Source organism: Apus apus, chromosome 2 (genome assembly GCF_020740795.1).
Source record: "Apus apus isolate bApuApu2 chromosome 2, bApuApu2.pri.cur, whole genome shotgun sequence".
Lineage (NCBI taxonomy): Eukaryota > Metazoa > Chordata > Aves > Apodiformes > Apodidae > Apus > Apus apus.
In genome coordinates this window covers 15,706,529-15,726,258 of record NC_067283.1, presented here as the reverse complement: position 1 = coordinate 15,726,258, position 19,730 = coordinate 15,706,529, and the positions used below count along the sequence as shown (strand labels likewise).

The window sequence follows — 19,730 nt, the reverse complement described above, 5'->3', positions numbered from 1 at the left end:
GGGAAGTACAGAATGGGCAACTGAATCCTTTTCTTTCTCCATCACATTTAACCAGTGAAAACAAGATTCAAAACACTTTGTGGTATTTTCTCAGTCCAGTTTTCAGAAAAAAACAACAACAACAACGCAGCAGCATACAAACCTTAGGGAAAGGACACACTGAAAAATTCCCATTAAAAGACATACAATTAAAATGCTTCAGCACCTCAGGCTCTCTCCATCTTCTCACACAGCCTGTGCTAAACATGTAGCAGCTTACCATGGTCAAAAGGAGGTAAGCTACCTACATCTACCACTGGAAAGAACCCTAGCTTACTGTATGTCATTTCTTCCTATCCAGACACACATAAAATAAAGAAATAAAATATTATGCAAGGATTTTAACCATATTTTTTCAACATACCCACCTTATACATCCTGCTGCTGTTATGGCCAATATAACATTTAATACATCTCAATTCCTATTTCAAGGAAAAGAAAAAACAGAAAATACATTTTCTAAGATATTGGGACTTAACAAAGGACCGGAAAACATATTAAATAAAAAGCAGAGGCATACATTTTACAAAGTGGCAAATAAGAATTCTACTAAAACATGTTTGCTCAATACAATGGCATCTCCTCTGAGGCTTGCCATATGTTAACAGTACTCCAGATTAGAAATTACAACAACAGATGTTTTAATAAATATTGCTAAAATAACTGATAAAGTTCACACATTCCTGATTTGACCATATAATTTTAAAACTCCTTAAGTAAAGTGCAGTAATATTCTCAGTCAACTTCAGATCAAAGTCGTACTTTCATCATTTCACTTTGACCTAACATCTACCTCATTAGATGCAAATAAACACATGAAACCATCACCAGTTTCACAGACATTTAAAACATTAAACCACTTCCACAAATATTACCTCCGCACATAAAAATCCTTGAAACATCCCAAGTGACAGATGAACAGTCCTTCCATCTGATGCGGCGTAATCATTCAACCTGTACATAAAAAAGCATACGTGTAACAACCACTACATTTATCTAAAGTTTCATGTGAGAAAACCAGAAATCCCTCATCATATGCTGTCACTGTCATTCCTGTTTCTGATATTCTCACAAATGAGAGGAGAGGATACATAGGAAACTAGTATTTCCCTCATGAATGCCTTGAAAAACATTTTAATTACAAAATTTTAGTTACCCTAAAATCTATTACTTTAACAGCCTGTTAAAAAGTTAAAAACATTTGAACCATTTCATAATGCTAATTTTCTGCTGATCTGCCAAGTTCTCCTTACCCAAGAATACTTTTTTATTAAACACTAAGAACATTGTATCCAATCACAAAAAAATATTTAAACACAGACCATAACTGCTATAAACTTTTTTTTTGCTTTTCCTTTTCGGAAAGAAAAGGAAACCCACAACAAAAAACCACCACATTAAAAAATCCTATTATTCTAGTTACTGAAGAATAAAAAACACGCACTAATCCCTGAAATATATATTTGGCTATGCATAAAAAAAAACTTTTAAAACAATTAACTAGTACTAAAAATAACTAGCTACAATAAGGTTAGGGGGAAAAAAAAAAAACAAAACACAACAAAACAGCTCAGTGTTTTGGTTGCTGAATGGTCCTGTGAGAAAACAAAAAAACTGCACACAGCAACTACTGTGATCCAAGGGAGCTGTGCATTTACCATATGTTATCCTCCTCTTTTCTCCCCATTATGCAATAATAACATGAAAGATAATTTCTAATGGCATATCACAGGTTCAAATAAATCAGTCTACGCAAATTCAAAACAGTAATTTTTAAACTAAGCCAGCTAAACTAGACAGTATTTAAGGGCTGGACTGTTGACTGAGACCTCAAGGCATGGTAAAAAGCTTCAGAGATACACTTAACCCAGAGAGAAAGAAAGGAACTGAGCACAAGGCAACATGAAGAGCAAAAGACTGCCAATAAAAGGTAAGATTAGGACAGCAACTTTAATTTAGGCATTAAACTAGGTAGGTCTTCTAGCAAAGCATGACTTTTGGACATGACAAATTTAAACAAGTCAATCTCTCACACTGTTTCAAATCTGCCACACTGCACAGCCCTGCAGTCTTCCCAAGACTCTTATGCTGCTTCCAAACACCTCCCTCTTTGTTTTGCCCACACCAGATCACTTAGAACTTGGGGATATAGTCTTTATTTCATTATTACCAACTGAAAATGTTCCAACTGATTGACAAGACTCAGGCCTCAGCACCAACACACCTCTTCACTGCATCCATTCCTGCAGCCACGGAACAAACAAGAAGTCCCGGGCTCTCAGGTTCCTTCTGAAACCTCAGGAGCCGGAGAGGCCTGCACACACACAGCTCTTGTACTTTTATGGAAGCAGCAGCAGGACGGACGAAACCCCGCTCGTCCCAGAGCCAAGAGCCGGGCGCGCAGCCCTGACTCGGGCTGGCGGGGGATTCCACACCAGCCCGAGGCCCCCACGCCCCAAAACCTGAGGGCACCGACCGCCGCCCCTCGAATACGCGACATTTTTCAGCCACGTGTACTCAAAAAAAGTGTCAGTGAACCGTGGGATTGACTTTCATGACTCGGAGAAGCCACCGATACGGAGCCTTCCCGCAAATCTTTATTGGAACGCCGCACCGGTAACCGCAGCCGCGGGTTGGCGGGGGCAGCGCCCGCCCGGGGCAGAGCGCGGGGCCGCTCCCAGCGCGGCCGAGCTCCGCGGGCCGCCCCGCACCCCGGCCGGGCACCGCCGGGCTCGGGGCCCGCTTTCCGCATCGGGGCGACTCAACAGCCAGGCGGGCGCGGAGCCTGAGCGGCAGGGCCCGGCGGGGCGCCCCTCGGACGGGCCGGGCCCGGGGCAGACACCCACCCCCGCACGGCGCTGCCGCCGGGAGCCGCTGCCCCGCCGCCTGCTACTTCCCGGCCGCCAGCGGGGCGGCCTGGCCTGCCCGGCCCAGCCCGGGACGGCCTCCCCGGCCCCGCGCTGCCGCTGCCGCCGGCTCCGCCGCCCGGGGGAGGGCGCGGAAGCAGCCGCGCCCCGCGCGTCCCCGCCCGCCCCCCGCCCGCGCCGCTGCCCCCGCCGCGGGGGAGCGAACTTACGAGCGCGCCCCTCTGCGTGCTGCGTCACGGCGCGCGCGTCACGGCGCTGTGGCGTCACCCCGCGGGGCGCCCGGGGCGCAGGCGCGGAGCCGCCCGCGGGCAGCGCGGCGGGAGGGGGGGGCGGGGGCGGGTGTCGCCGGGCCGGGCCGGGCCGGGCCGGGCCGGGGCTGGGCCGCGCTGCCCGGGGTGACGGGCGGGTGGCCCCGGCACCGCTGCGCTGGAAGCGAGCTCTTCCCATCCCAAGCAGGCGCTGGGGTGGGGGAAAACCGGGCTCCCAGGCACCCAGCTGCCGTGGGGCAAGGGCGGTGGGATCGAGGATTTCTGAGAGGTTGGGAAGAGGAGTCTCTGGAGAGTGCCGGGGTTGTGGCGGGACACGGGAGCGAGGGACCTGCCAAGGCCCCATGGGAGGGGCGCGCAGGCAGCTGCAGAACAAGGCAGCGGGGTGCCCGGGTGGCCGAGAGCAGCCAGGAGCAGCGCGGCTGCGGCCGGGTCGTGTGGGCAGCAGGACTGGGGAGGCGACTCGTACCGAGCAGGGCTGAGGCTGCAGCTCGGGGTGGGCCCCTCGCCGCAGGGCGCGCCTGGAGGTGCTGCAGCACGTCCAGAGAAGGGCAGCAAAGCCTGGGCAAGGGTCTAGAGCACAGGTCTTGGGAGGAGCATCTGAGGGAGCTGGACTTGTGTCATCCGGAGAAGGAGGCTGAGGGGAGACCTTGCTTTCTGCAGCTGCCTTGAAGGAGGCTGTAGCCTCCCAAGTTCCACCAGGGAAGGTTCAGATTGGATGTTGTGGAGCAGATCATCCTAAGTGCCATCGGGCAGTACATGTAGGACAACAAGGCCATCAGGCCCAGTCAGCATGGGTTTATAAAAGGCTGGCCCTGCTTGACTAACCTGATGTCCTTGTGTGACAAGGTGACCCCCTTAGTGGATGAGGGGAAGGCTGTGGATGTTACCTGCCTAGACTTCAGTAAAGCCTTTGATGCTGTTTCCCACAGCATTCTCCTAGAGAAACTGGCTTGGAAGGGTATAAGCCTCACTGGATAAAAAGCTGGCTGGATGGCCAGGCCTAAAGAGTTGTGAGAAACGTAATTAAAGCCAGTTGGCAGCTGTTCACAAGGGGTGTTCCCCAGGGCTCAGTTTGGGGCCAGTTCTCTTTAATACCTTTTTCAGTTATGTGGGAGAGAGGGTCGAGAGCACCCTAAGTAAGTTTGCAGCTGACACCAAGTTGGGTGGGAGTGTTGGTGCACTTGAGGGTAGAAAAGCTCTACAGAGGGACCTGGACAGGCTGGATCTATGGGCCAGGGTATGTATGAGGTTCAACAAGGCCAAGTGCTGGGTCCTGCAGTTAGATCACAACAATGCCATGCAACACTAGAGACTTGGGAGAGAGGCTGGAAGGATGACTGATACTCACATCACAGGTGTATGGTAGAACTAGAGCTGGGGGTGTTGCTCAGCAGCTGAATATGAACCAGCAGTGTGCCCAGGTGGGTGTTGTTCTCCTTTCCCAAGTAACAAGTGATAGGATTAGAGAAAAGAGCCTCAAGTTGTGCCAGGAGAAGTTTAGATTGGATATAAAATAAATAAATAAGTAAATCACTGAAAGGGCTGTCAGGCATTGCAACAGGCTGCCCAGAGAAGTGGTTGAGTCACCATTTCTGGAGGTATTTAGAAGATGTGTAGGTGTGGTGCTTAGAGACACGGCTTATTGGTGGACTTGGCAGTGTTGACAGTTGGACTAGATGATCTTAAAGGTCTATTCCAAACTAAATGATCCTATGATTCTGTTAAAGAGGAAAAATGAAAATGTGACAGAAATAGAATAATACAGGATTTAAGGGAAGGCTGAATGTTGAAGAAGGTTGTGAAGGAGGGAGGTGCGAAGGTGCAGAAAAACAAAGTGTAGAATAAGGTTCAAAAATGGAAGGGAAACAGCATTTCGGGGGGGGGGGGCGGGGAAAGGAGGAACCTTTTTTGGTTTTCCTTCTTCTAACCATCTGTTCTTCAACAAAGCTCATCCTTGTGGAGAAGGAAAGGATTTCTGCCTGCAGGACTTCAAAGACAAATGGGCATCGCAGCCATCTCCTTTTCCAGTGTCATGCTTTGATGCCCGACTGCCTCCATCTTCTCCACCTCCTCTCTGGCATGTGCTCTGCCAGGACGCCTCTGTCTCCTGTAAGCTCACAATCAGCACAGCTGCTTTGTTGTGCTCTTTCCTTTTGCTGGAAAAAGGGGACGGCAGGGAACCCCCAGCCACTGCTGGAATGAAGGATCTGCAAAGCAGCCTTGGCACAGGTCCTGAGAAGTAGAAGCAAGATGAAAGGGGGACAATGGGGTTAGACTGAGCATTCAGATCTGATGTCTTTTGCTATCATGTGCTTAGAATCATGAGGCTGCTGTGGTATTAAGTCCAAAAGGGCCAAGAATTACCACAAAAAAGGGTCAGTGTGGGAAAAGATACAAGGAATATAGAATGTCTTCCAAACAGACACATTTCTCAACATGTACCTGAGGCTGAAATGTGAACTGTGTAGGGATACACAGTATGCTTACCATTAGAAAGATATTTAAAATACACATACAGTTTGCTGAAAAATCTGTTTCTACAGTTCACTACGTAGTGACAGCTAAGAAGTAGATAGCCTGAGTTTTTGATCCTGAAAATTGTTTTTCCAGTGTATCCAAACAATAAAAAGAAATTAAAAATTTAGGCTCTTTTCAAACTCAGATTTCATTATAATATATGTGAACTAGGGTTATTTATTTTGAACATAAACACAGGTCTATGAATACAGTAACTTCATTTTGGCAAACAAAGTGTATGTTGATGAAACAGGCAGGCTGGCTCCAAGTCTTTTCAGAACCAAGGTACATTTAAGCTACGATATTGTCCTTCAGCTGCATGTTCCCCTTGGAGGCCCTGTATCTGAAATTACTGTTCCTGTGCTTCAGAATACTTCATTTAGAAGTCATTTACAATTTCAGCAGGGACTGAAGTTTAAAAATAAATATACTTCTTCTGTACCGTTGTGTGCCAACTAAAACTGAAGTGTTTTGCAGTTACTGAACCTGTAAAATACAACTAATTTGAAGTTGGATCCTCCAAATGGTCCTAAGTAATTATAGCTTCTTTTGAAGCCATACAAGTCTTAACTGTTGCTTAAGCAATACCATGACTATGTTCAGTATGGGTACTGCCTTTATGAAACACAAATGAGGCATAATTAGCATACGATGGTTCTTGATATATTACATGCCACTTGGAGAGACACAAAATATTCATTCTGATGTGCAAATGTGTTTGTGCCTTTACCAGCTATTAGTTTTCATTTAAAAATACAATAAAATACTACAATGGATTTATCTGTTGCTGATGAAAAATAAAAGATCTGATGGCAATATAAACTTCCATTATAAATTGTTTTCAGTGTGCACTGAAAACATCAGCTATTTCTAATAGAAAGTATATTAATTTTCCATAAACCTCACTTCATGATAAACTATAAAAAAGTTTGTAGCAGCAGTAATTAATGTCAGTCTGGAATATCAAATTTTAAAACAATTCTGGAAAAAAGAATTCATCGTAACTTCTTGAAGATAGTGTTTTGTGTGGATTGGGATGTATCCTAGGTCATGGATATTCTGAAGTACTGTTTCTTGAATATTTAATGGAAAAGTATCAGTGTTCTCAATTCTATTTTACAGGCTTTAGTGAATGAGTTTTTCTTGTAAGTATTGATAGAATGAGTGTATACTTCGAATTGAAGGTAAACAGAACCTAGTAACCAATGAGCAATAAAATACAAGCAAATAAACTGAAAGCTATGGTACCTCATAAAGATACTACTTTCTCTTTTTACGACCTGCAATAGATAAAGAGATACCGTTTTAAAATTGCATTGGTAATGATTTAGAACAAGCACTTTATGGAGAACATTCTTCATCATCTGCTGATTAGAAGAGTGGCAGTGGACTATCACAGAATAAACTGAAGAGTATACCTACATGATTATGAATTTGATGATGTACAGTATCAATTTGCTTGACTTAGAAGAGTGCTATTAGTTTAGGGTAACTGGCTAAAAAATCATAGTATTAAAGCCCACATTAATTTTTTCCAATTTAGCAATGCAGTGTATTTTCAGACCTGAATCAATAGCGATGTTTGCACAGTAATGATTTTGCCATATATCAGCACAAGTGGAAATGCCAATACTTTGTCATAAAGGGGTGAACCACTGTCTTCTGCAGTGCTTTGAACTGAGACCTTTGTGGGGAGAGCAGCTTGACCAGATGACTAGTACCTCCCTCTCATAACCCATGATGTTTTACAATGGTAAGGGTTAGTCTGCTGTTCTGTCTTGCACTTGAGTGTACATGGAGGAATTTTGTATCACATTTAGAGGAAGTCCACCCACATGCAGTAAGGTATTACTGCATAGTACCAGACTGTTTTAGACTACAGAGAGAATAGTTTAGATGTTTGGGTTTAGATAGTTAAGTTTGCAGTACTACGACAGCCTTTGAGAATATTAGGGTTTTTAAAATATTATTAGGGTATTGAAATTCACTGCACTAGAACACAGGTGGAAAGAGTTTGGGCAAGTTGGACAACACCAAACAGCAGCCTTGGAAAACCTCTAAGTATCAGACTTAGTATCAGCCTTCTGCTGGCTATCTGTACCTGTTAGAAATATAAGATGGTTATGCTTTAGTGTCTGCACCTCAGTTCCCTTAGCTTTGAAACAGCAGTGATATTTCTGACTTAAATATTGTGGAGATACATTAATAAATATGAGCAAAACTCTTTGAAGTTGAAAAATATAATGAGGTTTAAGCATATTCCTTTTTGTCATCATTAACCTGTCAAACCTTTAAATGCTGAAACACTGCTCTTGGAGGGGGGAAAAAAAAAAGGAAAATGCCAATTAAGATAATAAAAAAGCTAAGATCCAGATCAACTAATCAGAACAAGCAAGTAAAATAAATATAGGGAAAAAATCCAAGGAACAGAAATGATGGAAAGTGATACAGCTCAGAAAAATGAGAAGAAAATCAGAAATGCTGCCAGCAATGGGAAGGGCAGTTAGTACGTTACTAAGAAACACCTTTGCATAAAAATTCATGCTGAATGGGTGTTAAGACAATGTGTGAGAGAATTCTGGGCAGCAGTTTATCTCCTAAAGTCTCAATTGTATCACTGGTTCCCTGTAAGTGCCTTTTTCTTCTGCCTGAAAGATGAGCCTACAGCAACTACTTCGAATAGATGAATCCCACTTCTTCAGAATTTAGGTACCTCCTGTGTCACGGAATGGCTGAATGGAGGTTTTCAGATAATGATTTTGATCCTATCTTAAAACCAACTGCACAAGAAGACTGAGGCTGGGCAGAAGTCTGTAAGTGAAGTAGATGACAGAATTCAGTCTGCTGAAGTGGGAGAAAATAGACTTGCAGGAGTAGGTAAACAGAGGAAGGATCAAATTTAGTGATAAAGAACAGAGTGGTCTTGCACACAACAGCACATCTCATTCCAAATCCTGGAATGGATACAAGATTCTTGAATTTCTTGTTTCCTCTTACAATAATATGTATTTGCAGCCTAAAGGTCAAAAACCTGTAAGTTCATTTGCACAGAAGATGAGAATTCATCATCACTACTGGTTAGCTCAGAAGCTAAACCAGCAGAGATCTGTATGGTGAGTCAGCCACCTAGACATAAGGAGAAAGCCAATACATGGTAATTGCTCCATTAGCAAACCTTTTGTTCTGAAAACAAAAACAAAAACAAAAAACAACCACCCAAAAAAAAGTGGACATACATAACTAAGAACTGTATCATCATGTGTACAAAAAACAAAATCATGCTGGTTGGCATTTCCTGACATCCCAGGGTATGATTTCTCAATAGTATTCTTTTGACACAACTTTTGTGAGATGTGGAAAGCCAGAATTTCTCTCCATTATTGCTGCTTCATAGAGGAGAGTAGGAAGATATTTTAAGTATTTATTATCCTTCTTTTGAGGTGCCACTTTCAAAAGCTTCTAAGAAATCATAAAATAAGAAAAATCTCTCTTTGAACTGATTTGGTACCAGCTTAGGATGACTGATTTTTCAAAGACAGCAACAGATTTCAGCAACATGAAACTCTTGACGGGTGATGCCAAGTAAAAATTACTTAAAAAAAACAAGCTGCTTGTTCTAAAGTTTTCATTTTATGCCCAACAAGTTGATCTCTGTCCTTCAAGGTAATAAAATACTGTGACAAGCCAAGAACACATAGTTCTTGTCTCTTTTTTTTTTGTTTTTCTTAATGAGAAGCCAAGGAAACCCACATGACTGAGAGAAAACCTGCAGGCTTACAAGCAGGAAGAAGTAAACTCACTTCTCTCAGCATCACAAAATATTTTTTACTATTTTTTACTACTGCTGTGGACTAAAAAGCCTAAAAAAACTGAAAGATATATAAGTACATAAATAAAAATATTTTAAAAATGAGAGGACAGGGAGAACAGAAAAAAACAAAATTATACTTAAAAACTTGAGAAAAATAAGCTTTCATGACTAGAATAAAATGGAGGAAAGGAAAACTGAAAATAAGCACAAGATTAAATGGGAAGGATAGAATAAATGATGCAGAAGTAGCGAATAAACTGCTTCATATTCATTTGGAAAACAAAAATTCCATAAAGGTTGATCAATGTAGAAGTAACAAAAGGTTTCTAAAAATGGCTGATCCTAAAAACCTGTTAAGGAAACATTTGAAAAATGTGCAGAGTTGTTAGTCCATCAGCCAGCCCAGCTGCTGGGCATCCTAGGGGATGGAAGGTATTTGCAATGAAACTTCCTGTAGCACTGTCCATGAAGCTTGGAGAGAGGGACAAATGCTAAACGACTAAAAAAATTCAAACATGGCCTTTTTTTACCCCTACATATCTTATTCTAAAAACGCTGTATAGCAATAGGTGATGCTGTGCTTCAGAGACTGAAGGATTCAGTTGTTTTTTCTTAGAATTTTGAGGTACTTCATGAAGCTGTTATGCTGATGGAGAAGAGGTGCTTCATAAAAATAAACCTTTGAATGGAGATTACAGCTCTCAGAGAGACTCTTCAAGGCAGTGGCTAGAGCATCAGCTCTAAGAATACAGGTTTAAACATGGCAAGGTTATGATGATCCATGGCAAGGACGCGCTACTAGTTTTCTAGATGTTTATTACACATTATCATAAAAATCTTCATTTGTGTGTTTTTTCCCATATGTCTGTAATGCAAGGAAATACCTCTGTATTTCAGTTTTGTAATGCAGAAGACTTGCTCGTTGGGTCTTCACTTCTTTTCATAGAATCATAGAATGGTTAAGGTTGGAAGGGACCTTAAAGATCATCAAGTTCCAACCTCTGTGCTATGAGGAGGGACACCTCACACTAGACCAGGCTGCACAAGCCTCATCCAACCTGGCCTTGTCCCAGGATACAGTTTGCACAGGATGTACTGGGAGTGCAGAGGTGGCATATGTACAGCCCTTGTTTCACAGAGCTGCAGAGCTGAGGGAGAGAGACCTGTTCTTAAATCACAAGATAAACAGATGGTTTTAATGAAAATTGCAATCTCCTGTGTTGCTTCTTAATTTGTTTTGCATCATCCTATGAGTCTCTGCAAAATGTATGGGAGAGGGATGTGTGGGAGACTGGACTTCAAAGAATTTTCTTCATTCAACCTCAAGAAATCTAGAATAGTTATTTAATATCTCTTAAAGCAGTTCCTACTTAGTATTTCCTTTCTTTCATTTAAAAGAAATAATTCAGATACTTTCTCTGTAGGATATTTAGTGAGCAAGAAAACTATATGCTCCTTTTCTGGTTAGGCAGTGAGGTTAGGAAGCCTTAATGTTATTGCAAGGTTTCTTGGAGGATCCCAGCCAATCTGTTCTGCCCAGACTGTTAAATAAGATGGAGGCTCCTCTCAGAGGTCAACAAGATAGGAAAAGGATCCTGGTAGGGAAAAGCTGAGTGTCACTGAGCTATTGGCAGGATTCCAGCTTGAGGTTGTTTTTTTTCCTTGTCTGCTCTATATAACATATGTATTTAAAGTTGTATTTGTTGTTGTTTTCTTTTACCACTACTGGCAATGTGTAATTTCTACATTCTTTGTCTTTAACATACTTCACTACACAGGAGAGTTATAAATACATCTAAATTTATTTGGTCAACTTCTGTGTTTATACAGTTCCCACTAAAGTGAGGTCACTGACCTAGAGAACTAACTCTTCAACTGGTTCTCAAACCTCTGTAGCATCACACTGTCATTCTTGGCACATGAAGCTTGATCTCTTGTCCCACAGTGGCCAGGCATGTGACCAAGAGGTTTTATCATAGTCACTCTGCATTTAATTGGTAATATTTTTTTTACAGGAATGCATCTACAGGGCAGGGTTTTTTTTTCATTTTCATTAATAATTCTGTGGCCTACAGATAGACATGAGAAATCAAAGGTCCTCATAAATGCTCATGTTTCTGGAAAACGTGACATGAAATAAAAACCTGAAAATTGTATTTGGATTTTATGTACTTTTATTACCCAACTGAATTAAAAAAATCATGGGAACCAGCTCCGGTCACTATGAAGTATCATGTGCTGAAACCTCATCACATTGACACATCACCAGCTAAGTTTAGAGTAAACTTCTGGAGGCAATCAAGTGACCCATGGCCTTGGCAAATATCTATTTTGAAGTCTCATGGGGAAATAATTCCTGGCTCTTAATTTAAGACAAGGCCAAAGGAATTGAGCCCTGCAAGTCCTACATTTAAAACCCAGAAATCCCATTTTTATTTGAATAGGAGCTTCTTTGTTGCTAGCAAGTATGTGTGCAAGAGTGAGGCACAGATCTGCTATTTTGCCCTTCATGTGGAAAAATCAATCACCCTTTTAAATTATAGACTTCAGATAAAACATGCAGTGCCTCACTGGTAGTGAAAAGGCTCTCTTTTTCCAAAAATGTGATAAGAAGAGGAAGTTAAACAAATTTTTAACCTTTTTTTGTGAGTACTTTAGAAGTCAGAGAGAACCTGATTTTCATTTGCATCAAGGCTTCTGTGTTAAGCTTAAAGAACCTTGAATGGTCATAAGCTGTAATTAGGACCTAGTCCCCTGTCTCTCCTAGCTTAAAGTACATAATGACCCTGAATCTTTAATGTCTACAGATGCAGCTCCAGGGGAGAACTTCTGATGTCCAGAGATTCAGCCCTAGGGAATAATGACAGCCTGGCAACAGCCCAGAAATACAATGCAACAGAAGTCTGTCCTCTGAAACCCCCAGAAAATCAGTGTGTTTAAAAACATTAAAAGTTTATTATTATTCTACATACTTGCTCTTTTCAGGATTCATATAAGACATATATATGAAGCCAACTATTACAGTTCTTAATCCATGGTGAAGAAGCCTAATAATTTTCAGAGTTTATTATCTGAGTAATTTACATAGATGACACACTTTTATTATATATAATTTGTAGTGTTTGTACAAAGGTATATTAAAGAGGTATTTGTAAATAAGGTCCTCAAGAAAAAGCTAGAGCTGTACTTTAAATGAGCAAATCCAGTTTACATGGTTTATTTATTAATACAGTGAGTGCCTAATTTCAGAAGGTGTGTGTGTGAAAATAATCTAGTGCTTATATAATGCATTGTGATCCTCAAATAGAGAAGTTAAACAATTGCAAAACCTGATGGAGCTTTAAAACCTTCTTGTCTTCTTGAAAGCATAGCATAAGGCAAGAAAATAAGTTGATCCGATAGTCTTAAAATTCTCAGACTTTGATTTGCTGTAGACGTGTCCACCTCCATCCCATTCAGCACCATCCTGATGCTCCCAGTTTTGTAAGGACACCAGTACTACAGCTTGGAAGTTCTGAGCTTGCTGGGTCATCATCCAGCCACTGCTAACTAAAATATGTCACTATTTTTGTCCAGTAGTCTCCCACAATGGCATTATTTCCCCTTGCTGTTCTCCATACCTGCTTATTGCAGTAAAACCAGTAAGAACATAATTTTCTTTGAGACATTACCTCCTTCAGATCTAGATGAAGTTCCTCAGTGGATTCCTATGTATTCCTATGTATTCCTATGGATCCCTATACCAGGGCACTGACAATCAGAAAAAACAACAACAACAACAAAAACCCACCAGATGAAAAGCAGTGTTGCAAATATTTCATTTCCTTAGGCAGCCAGTTTAAGAAAAGAAGCTATGAAGCCTGTGACAGTCCAGCTCTTAGCCATGAGCAGTCTAGCAGTGAGAGGAACGAAAAGACAGGTAGTACTGAGCTGTGGTTCTTCAGTGTAGATCCTGTGTCAAGACATCTGTGTCCTGAATAGAAAAAAATTGAACCATTTTGGTAATTTGTCTCCTGGGTTAAGGGCAAAAGATGTCACAAGAAGGATGCAGGATATCCTAGGGAATTCCTGCCAATTATAGTCCACCTAGTGACAAGAACACAAATGAAGGGAGATTTCATATACTCACTGAATTACTTGGCAGATGTAAGAGAGGAGAAAGGAGAAGCCCAGTCTTAGGAACCTCCTGATATCTCTGGTACAAAGGACAGCAAAGGAGGAAGGGAGATCCTGGTCATTATGTAATAGGTGCACCCAGAGTGTGAGGAGGATCCATTGCATTTGAAAGCTACTGGGATTGTTTCCATGTCCAGGGATTGCTGGGATGTGAAGTCTCCCATTGCTGCTTCCTCCCATGCTGTATTTCAGAGCAGCAGAGCCTGTTGGAAAAAAAAGTGAGGAGGACACTTTTGTTTGACACAAGCAATCTAGCTAAAATTCCCAGCTTATGGAGGGAAGCTAACGCAAGGTGTTACCCTAATAATGACAAGTATACTACATACTGAAATATGCTTTTACTGTAATACTCTTCCCTACATATCTGGTAGGAGATAGGAAACTAGAATAGATGAAACTTTGGTTAGAAAAAGTGATTTATTAGTCCATTTGTTCATTTGTTTCTGAGATTTAAAGTTGGATGTTTCATACTATGGTCAAAGGAATAATTCACTAAAGCTTTTTTTTCATAATCACAGAACCACAGAATACTCATGGTTGGAAGGGTATAACCTGCTCTTTATTTAATTTAAAAAAACAACAACCCACAGCAACTATGATTTAATCTGTGAGCATGCATACTACGTAATTTAAGTTACAAGCAACTGAGAGTCAGAGCATTGTATCTGGAGATGCCACACAAAAAGGTGATTTAAAGCATCAGTAATTAATTGATACTGACATTCAGTACAGGATTTTCAAGCTTTTAAGACATAAGTGTAGTCCTAAATAGATGACATGGGTGAATCTGAGAAGAAAACAAAGGTTCTAATGTATGTCAATATCTGTTTACTATTTGTATGAATTACATGTTTTAGACTTGAAAATGTAGTCAGAACTATGTTGAAATAATAAAAAAACCCTCTAGGAACAGAAGGTAAAAGCTGAAGTTTAGTTACTGTCACTAATGATTCTAGACCTGATGCTTTCATGCATAGCCTACTAAGCCAAATGAAGGTGCATAATGAAAAATGTCACTGAATTGAGAGTTTTAATTTTTCAGGAGATTTAGTTGAGTCGGTAGTTGTCTTTTTTCATATATTAAGCTGGGAACACCTACCAGAGCACGTTCTATGTTATGTATAAATAACTACTTCTTTCCCCCATGCGGAGAGATCATGTCTCTGAATTTGCATTGCTAAAATTGAAGATGCCAGAACATACACAACACAAAACCAGAGTATGGGAGAAGGGCTGTTTTGTTTTTTAACATGAAAGCTTTTCTCTCTGCAGAAGAGAGAATGAAACTTAAGTTTTTGTAGGGGTACTCTTAATTGGAACAGACTGAAGAATAAAGCGTACAAAATTAGAAGTCCTTCTTAATAAATAATAGACAGAAAAGATGCAAAGAGTGGGTATGCTGTGGGGGATGTCAGTAGGAAATTCCTGGATATGTCTACTTGGATTTGAGCAGATTAATTTATTCATTCATTGGAAGTGCAGTAATAAAAGTGTACTAAATAGAAGCGTACCCATATCTCCTTTCCTGCCCCCCACAGTCAAGATGCTTTTCTTGTTAGTCAGACAATCTCTACAGCTCTACACCTGTATCAATAAATCCTTCAGTATTCCATGAAGCTATTCCATAGTGGTTTTTCTAATGGTGAATTCAAAGAGGCCTACCAGAAACTACAGGAATTTAGAGACTGGACTTTAAACTAACAACTCCTATGATTATTCTGCTGGCATCTAATGGTTGTGCCAGTGCTGCCTCTGAGCTGCTGACAGGCAGCGCAAGAGATGCTGCTGAGTGGCCACGAGCGAGTCTGTCAGAGGGTACATGCACTGGCAGCCATGCAGGCAGGCAGATTTGGCAGTGTTGTTTCATGGGACTTCTGAGGACATGGGAATACCCTTAATGGAGAAAAAGGAGGAAGATGAAGACTGAAGAGCTATTTTTTTCTGGAATCATTACACATAAGACATGCTTGTGGACTCAGCCAGCTAGCAGGGCTCCTGGGATAGGTGGTGCAGCAAAACTCAGATGACTGGACCTCCTAACAGACTGTCAGAAAGGCAAGGGATATTTCCTAGAAATCTGTGTCCTAGGAGTCACCTAAGATTTCCAGACTTAGAGCAGAAGTGTGAAAGCTGTCCACAATGCAGAAGAAATAGATTACTCTTGCTCTTTGGGAAGCTGGCTACCCCCACTTACTGCCTGCTAGTTAACCAGGTTGGTGCTGGCAGATCAGCTTCTGGGCTTGTTGCCATGGAAGATTGAGATGTTTCTTTGAGCAGTGCTGCTCTACCAGGTGTATACACAGGAGGAACTGGCATCTTTTCAGAAAGCAGAGGGGAGATATTTGTGTCCACTGATTTTTGGGAGCACCTTTTCTTCTTCATTTGTTCTGACAGTGCCTTATAGATGTTCTTGTTCAGTGACTCCTAGATGGAAACAAACGTACCACTTCAGAAGGACAGTTCTGACTCCAGGACCTCTGCAGCAGTCCACATGCTGCATGGTAGGGCATTAATCATTACTGCCTGGTATCTATGGCTAGATTTGCCTTAGACAGCAGCAGAGGTTAAAAAAAAAGAAAAGGAGTTCCCATCTAAATGCCACTTATAAACATTATAAACTTAAAAGCAATGTTTACATCCCAGCTGTAACTAAGAACGTTTAGTTTCACTTCTTCCACTTAAATGAATGAAAAAATCTTTAGACAAATCCTGATCCCAATCCCACATATGTAAAATAAGATTAACTTGGTTAATGGCATTGGTCAGGACATACTTTACTGAAATTCATCAACAATTAAATCATTTGGCTTAGGTAAAATATATAAATAACAAAAGGTATTTCCAATGCATTCCCTGTGAGGTGATTTCACTTGGCCGTCCTTGGAGTCAGTCTTTGCGCCGAGTTCAGTAAGACCTGGATTTCACCCAGAGGTGACCCATCAGCATAAATCTGGCTTAAATGATACAAGAATAAGCTCTACCAACTTCTAGTGAACCATATGAGCATCCCTTCCATTGCAAGTTTGGGGCTTTCAGGACACCTGTCCAGTACTACTAAGGTTGAAAGGGAACACATTTCACCAGTGATGGGAAAACAAGAGAAGAGAAAAATATCTGCAATTCAAAAAGAAAAAAATAATGGAAAAACATTGCTTAGAAAAAACTCCACATACATCCTTGCATAAATATCCTTTGTCTGTGGGTCAGGGCTAATTTGTACTGTACTCTTTGATGTGGGATTTTATTTGCATACCACTGCAGACACAGATTTTTTTCAAAGGAACAACTGTACTATTTGCTGCATGCCACAGCCATTTTTAGAAAGAATTGCCACAAAATGTAGTTTTAAAAGAACTTTCTTGTGAGACACACAAACTTCTAAGTCTCTTTACTAAATAGTACATCTTTCAATGAAAAAAATAAGCTCCATTTCATTTTTCTCAATAATATCAAATTATTACATAATTCTTTACCTCAGTAGACATTAATGCTCCATCCTTTTCCTGTATGTTATGGAAGGGAGCACAGGGTTGCTTTGATTCTGCACTACGTTGTTTTTATGTGTTATAATGCAAAATAGGTGTGAGCTGCTGTCAGGTCCTTGAGCAACTTTCTATGCACCGTTTGCAAATGGTTTGGTCAGACAACTGCATACAGAGCAATGTATGGGAGAATCAGGGCCCTACACTCAACTGGAGACATACCTGGACTAAGGGCCATAGTTACATATATGATGTGAGTCAACATAATTCTGTTCTTAATGGAGCCAGTTTTCTGTAGTTCAGGATGTGTGTGGCCATAGGGGTCCTCAAACTGGTAAAGCTGAGAAATTGGCAGATGGTAACTAGAATAGGAAAAGAGCTTAATGCCCAACTTCTCATTTCATTATACTGAAAATTAATTGTCTCCATTAAATATGAGTCTAAAAGGCAGAAGACAGCTGATGTAAAATGTTGTACTGATGTAAATGATGTACAGTTTTTGTGTCACCTTGTTCTTCCTCACAAACACCCATCCCTCTGTCCTGAATCCTGGTCTGAAAATCTGTCTTGCCATAGAAAGTTTTGCATAAGACGTGTTTACCCAGTCTTGTAGCATATGGGCCTTGGTCTCTGAACATGAACAAAATATACTTCTCTTAGTCTGTTTTGGCTAGAAAGAAAGAAAGGAATTATACATTTAGACACACAACATCCATTTTGACCCTCATCTAACTGGAATCCCTGTTTATTCAATAACCTCATACATGTGTGTACAGCTTCCAATGGGTGAATTTATACCCATGCCATACTGAGCAGCACAGCGTTACTCAGATGAATAGCTTTGCCCATTTACAGCACTTGAAAGGGGAGCCTTTGATGTTGAGCATTTTCAGTGTCTGCCTGTCTGGGATGCCCAGAACTATAGTTTTTTCCTAATGTGCTTTTCATGTTGAAGGATGGGCAAGCCACTGAGTGTAAGAAAGGCCCCTAATTTTGTTCTTCAGTGCTGTTGTACCCAAACTAGTGACAAAACACAAACGACTGGAAGTAAGTCAGATGCCTCTTCCTTTAGTTACTTAAAGCTTGCAAAAGGTAGAAGGGACTTCTCTTTCACAGAATCACAGAATCACAGAATCATTAAGATTGGGAAAGACCTTCAAGATCCATCTAGTCCAACCATACGCCTTACACCCCCATGACCCCCATGACTAAAGCATCTCCCGAAACACCACGTCCACCCATTTTTTAAACTCCTCCAGGGATGGTGCCTCCACCACCACCCTGAGCAGCCTGTTCTAATGCCTCACCAGTCTTTCTGTGAAGAAATTTTTCCTAATATCCAATCTGAACCTGCCCTGGCATAACTTAACCCCATTTTCTCTTGTCTTATCACTGGTCACTAGGGAGAAAAGGCCAACACCCACCTCACTATAACCTCCTTTCAGGTAGTTGTAGAGGGCAATGAGATCTCCCTTCAGCCTCCTCTTCTCCAGGCTGAATAGCCCCAGCCTGTCCTCATAAGACCTGTTCTCAAGATCCCTAATCAGCCTAGTTGCCCTTCTCTGTACCCTCTCCAGCACCTCAATGTCCTCCCTATAATGTGGTGCCCAAAACTGCACACAGGACTTGAGGTGCAGCCTCACCAAGGCTGAGTCTCACCTCCCTGGTCCTGCTGGTCACACAATTCCTGACACAGGTCAGGATGCTGTTGGCCTTCTTGGCCACCTGGGCACACTGCTGGCTCGTGTTCAGCTGGTTGTCAATCAACACCCTCATGCCCCTCTCTGCTGGGCAGCTCTCCAGCCACTCCTCCCCAAGCCTGTAGCACTGCCCGGGGTTGTTGTGGCCAAAGTGCAGGACCCAACATTTGGCCTTATGGAACCTCATGCCATTGGCCTCGGCCATCGATCCAGCCTGTCCAGATCCCTCTGCAGAGCCTCCCTGCTCTCAAGCAGATCAACACTCCCACCTAACTTAGCATCATCTGCAAACTTACTGAGGGTGCACTGTATCCCCTCATCCAGATCATCAATAAAGATGTTAAACAGGAGCAGCCCCAGCACTGAGCCCTGGGGAACACCACTCATGACCAGCCACCAACTGGGTTTAACTCCATTCAACACAACTCTTTGAACCTGGCCATCCAACCAGTTTTTTCTCCAGCAAAGCTTGTCCACATCCAAGCCATGAGCAGCCAGCCTCTCTAGGAGAATGCTGTGGGAAACCTTGTCAAAGGCCTTGCTAAAGTCAAGGTAGACAACATCCACAGCCCTTCCCTCGTCCAATAAATGAGTCACCCTGTCGTAGAAGGAGATCAGATTCCTTCTATATAACTGGTCTTCTTACTAAAGACTGAGGCAAAGAAGTTATTAAGCACCTTGGCCTCTTCCTCATCCTTTGTCACCCTGTTTCCTCCTGTGTCTAACAGGGGATGGAGTGTCTCTCTGGTTTTTCTTTTGTTGTTAATACAGAAGCTTTTCTTCTTATCCTTTACCATGGAGGCCAGATTAATTTCTAGCTGGGCTTTGGACCTTCTAATTCCCTCCTGCATAGCCTCACAGCATTTTTG

General features: G+C 41.9%; 1 protein-coding gene and 1 long non-coding RNA gene across 8 annotated transcripts in view; one reads left to right on the top strand and one right to left on the bottom strand.

Annotated features, from left to right (window-relative positions):
• The window catches only part of ZNF438 (zinc finger protein 438), a 50,758-nt gene extending 47,590 nt beyond the window's left edge, over nt 1–3,168 (bottom strand). For 4 of the 7 annotated variants that reach the window (XM_051610528.1, XM_051610525.1, XM_051610531.1 and 1 more), the window contains exons 1-3: nt 2,210–3,060; nt 915–993; nt 408–461 (exon numbers count right to left, since the gene is read on the bottom strand). Coding sequence is in view for 1 of the 7 variants with exons in the window: in XM_051610532.1 (XP_051466492.1) it covers nt 915–924 (10 nt within the window). In the remaining 6 variants the exon portion in view is untranslated. Of the gene's footprint in view, nt 1–407; nt 462–914; nt 994–2,209; nt 3,061–3,115 lie in introns of those variants that run through there. The other 3 variants (XM_051610527.1, XM_051610526.1, XM_051610532.1) reach the window with 3 other exon arrangements.
• A 287-nt stretch (nt 3,169–3,455) lies between these two features.
• LOC127381599 (uncharacterized) lies at nt 3,456–7,916 on the top strand. Its single transcript, XR_007888766.1, has 2 exons — nt 3,456–4,596; nt 5,123–7,916. It is a non-coding gene; the product is annotated as an uncharacterized LOC127381599 (long non-coding RNA).
• The last annotated feature ends 11,814 nt before the right edge of the window (nt 7,917–19,730 follow it).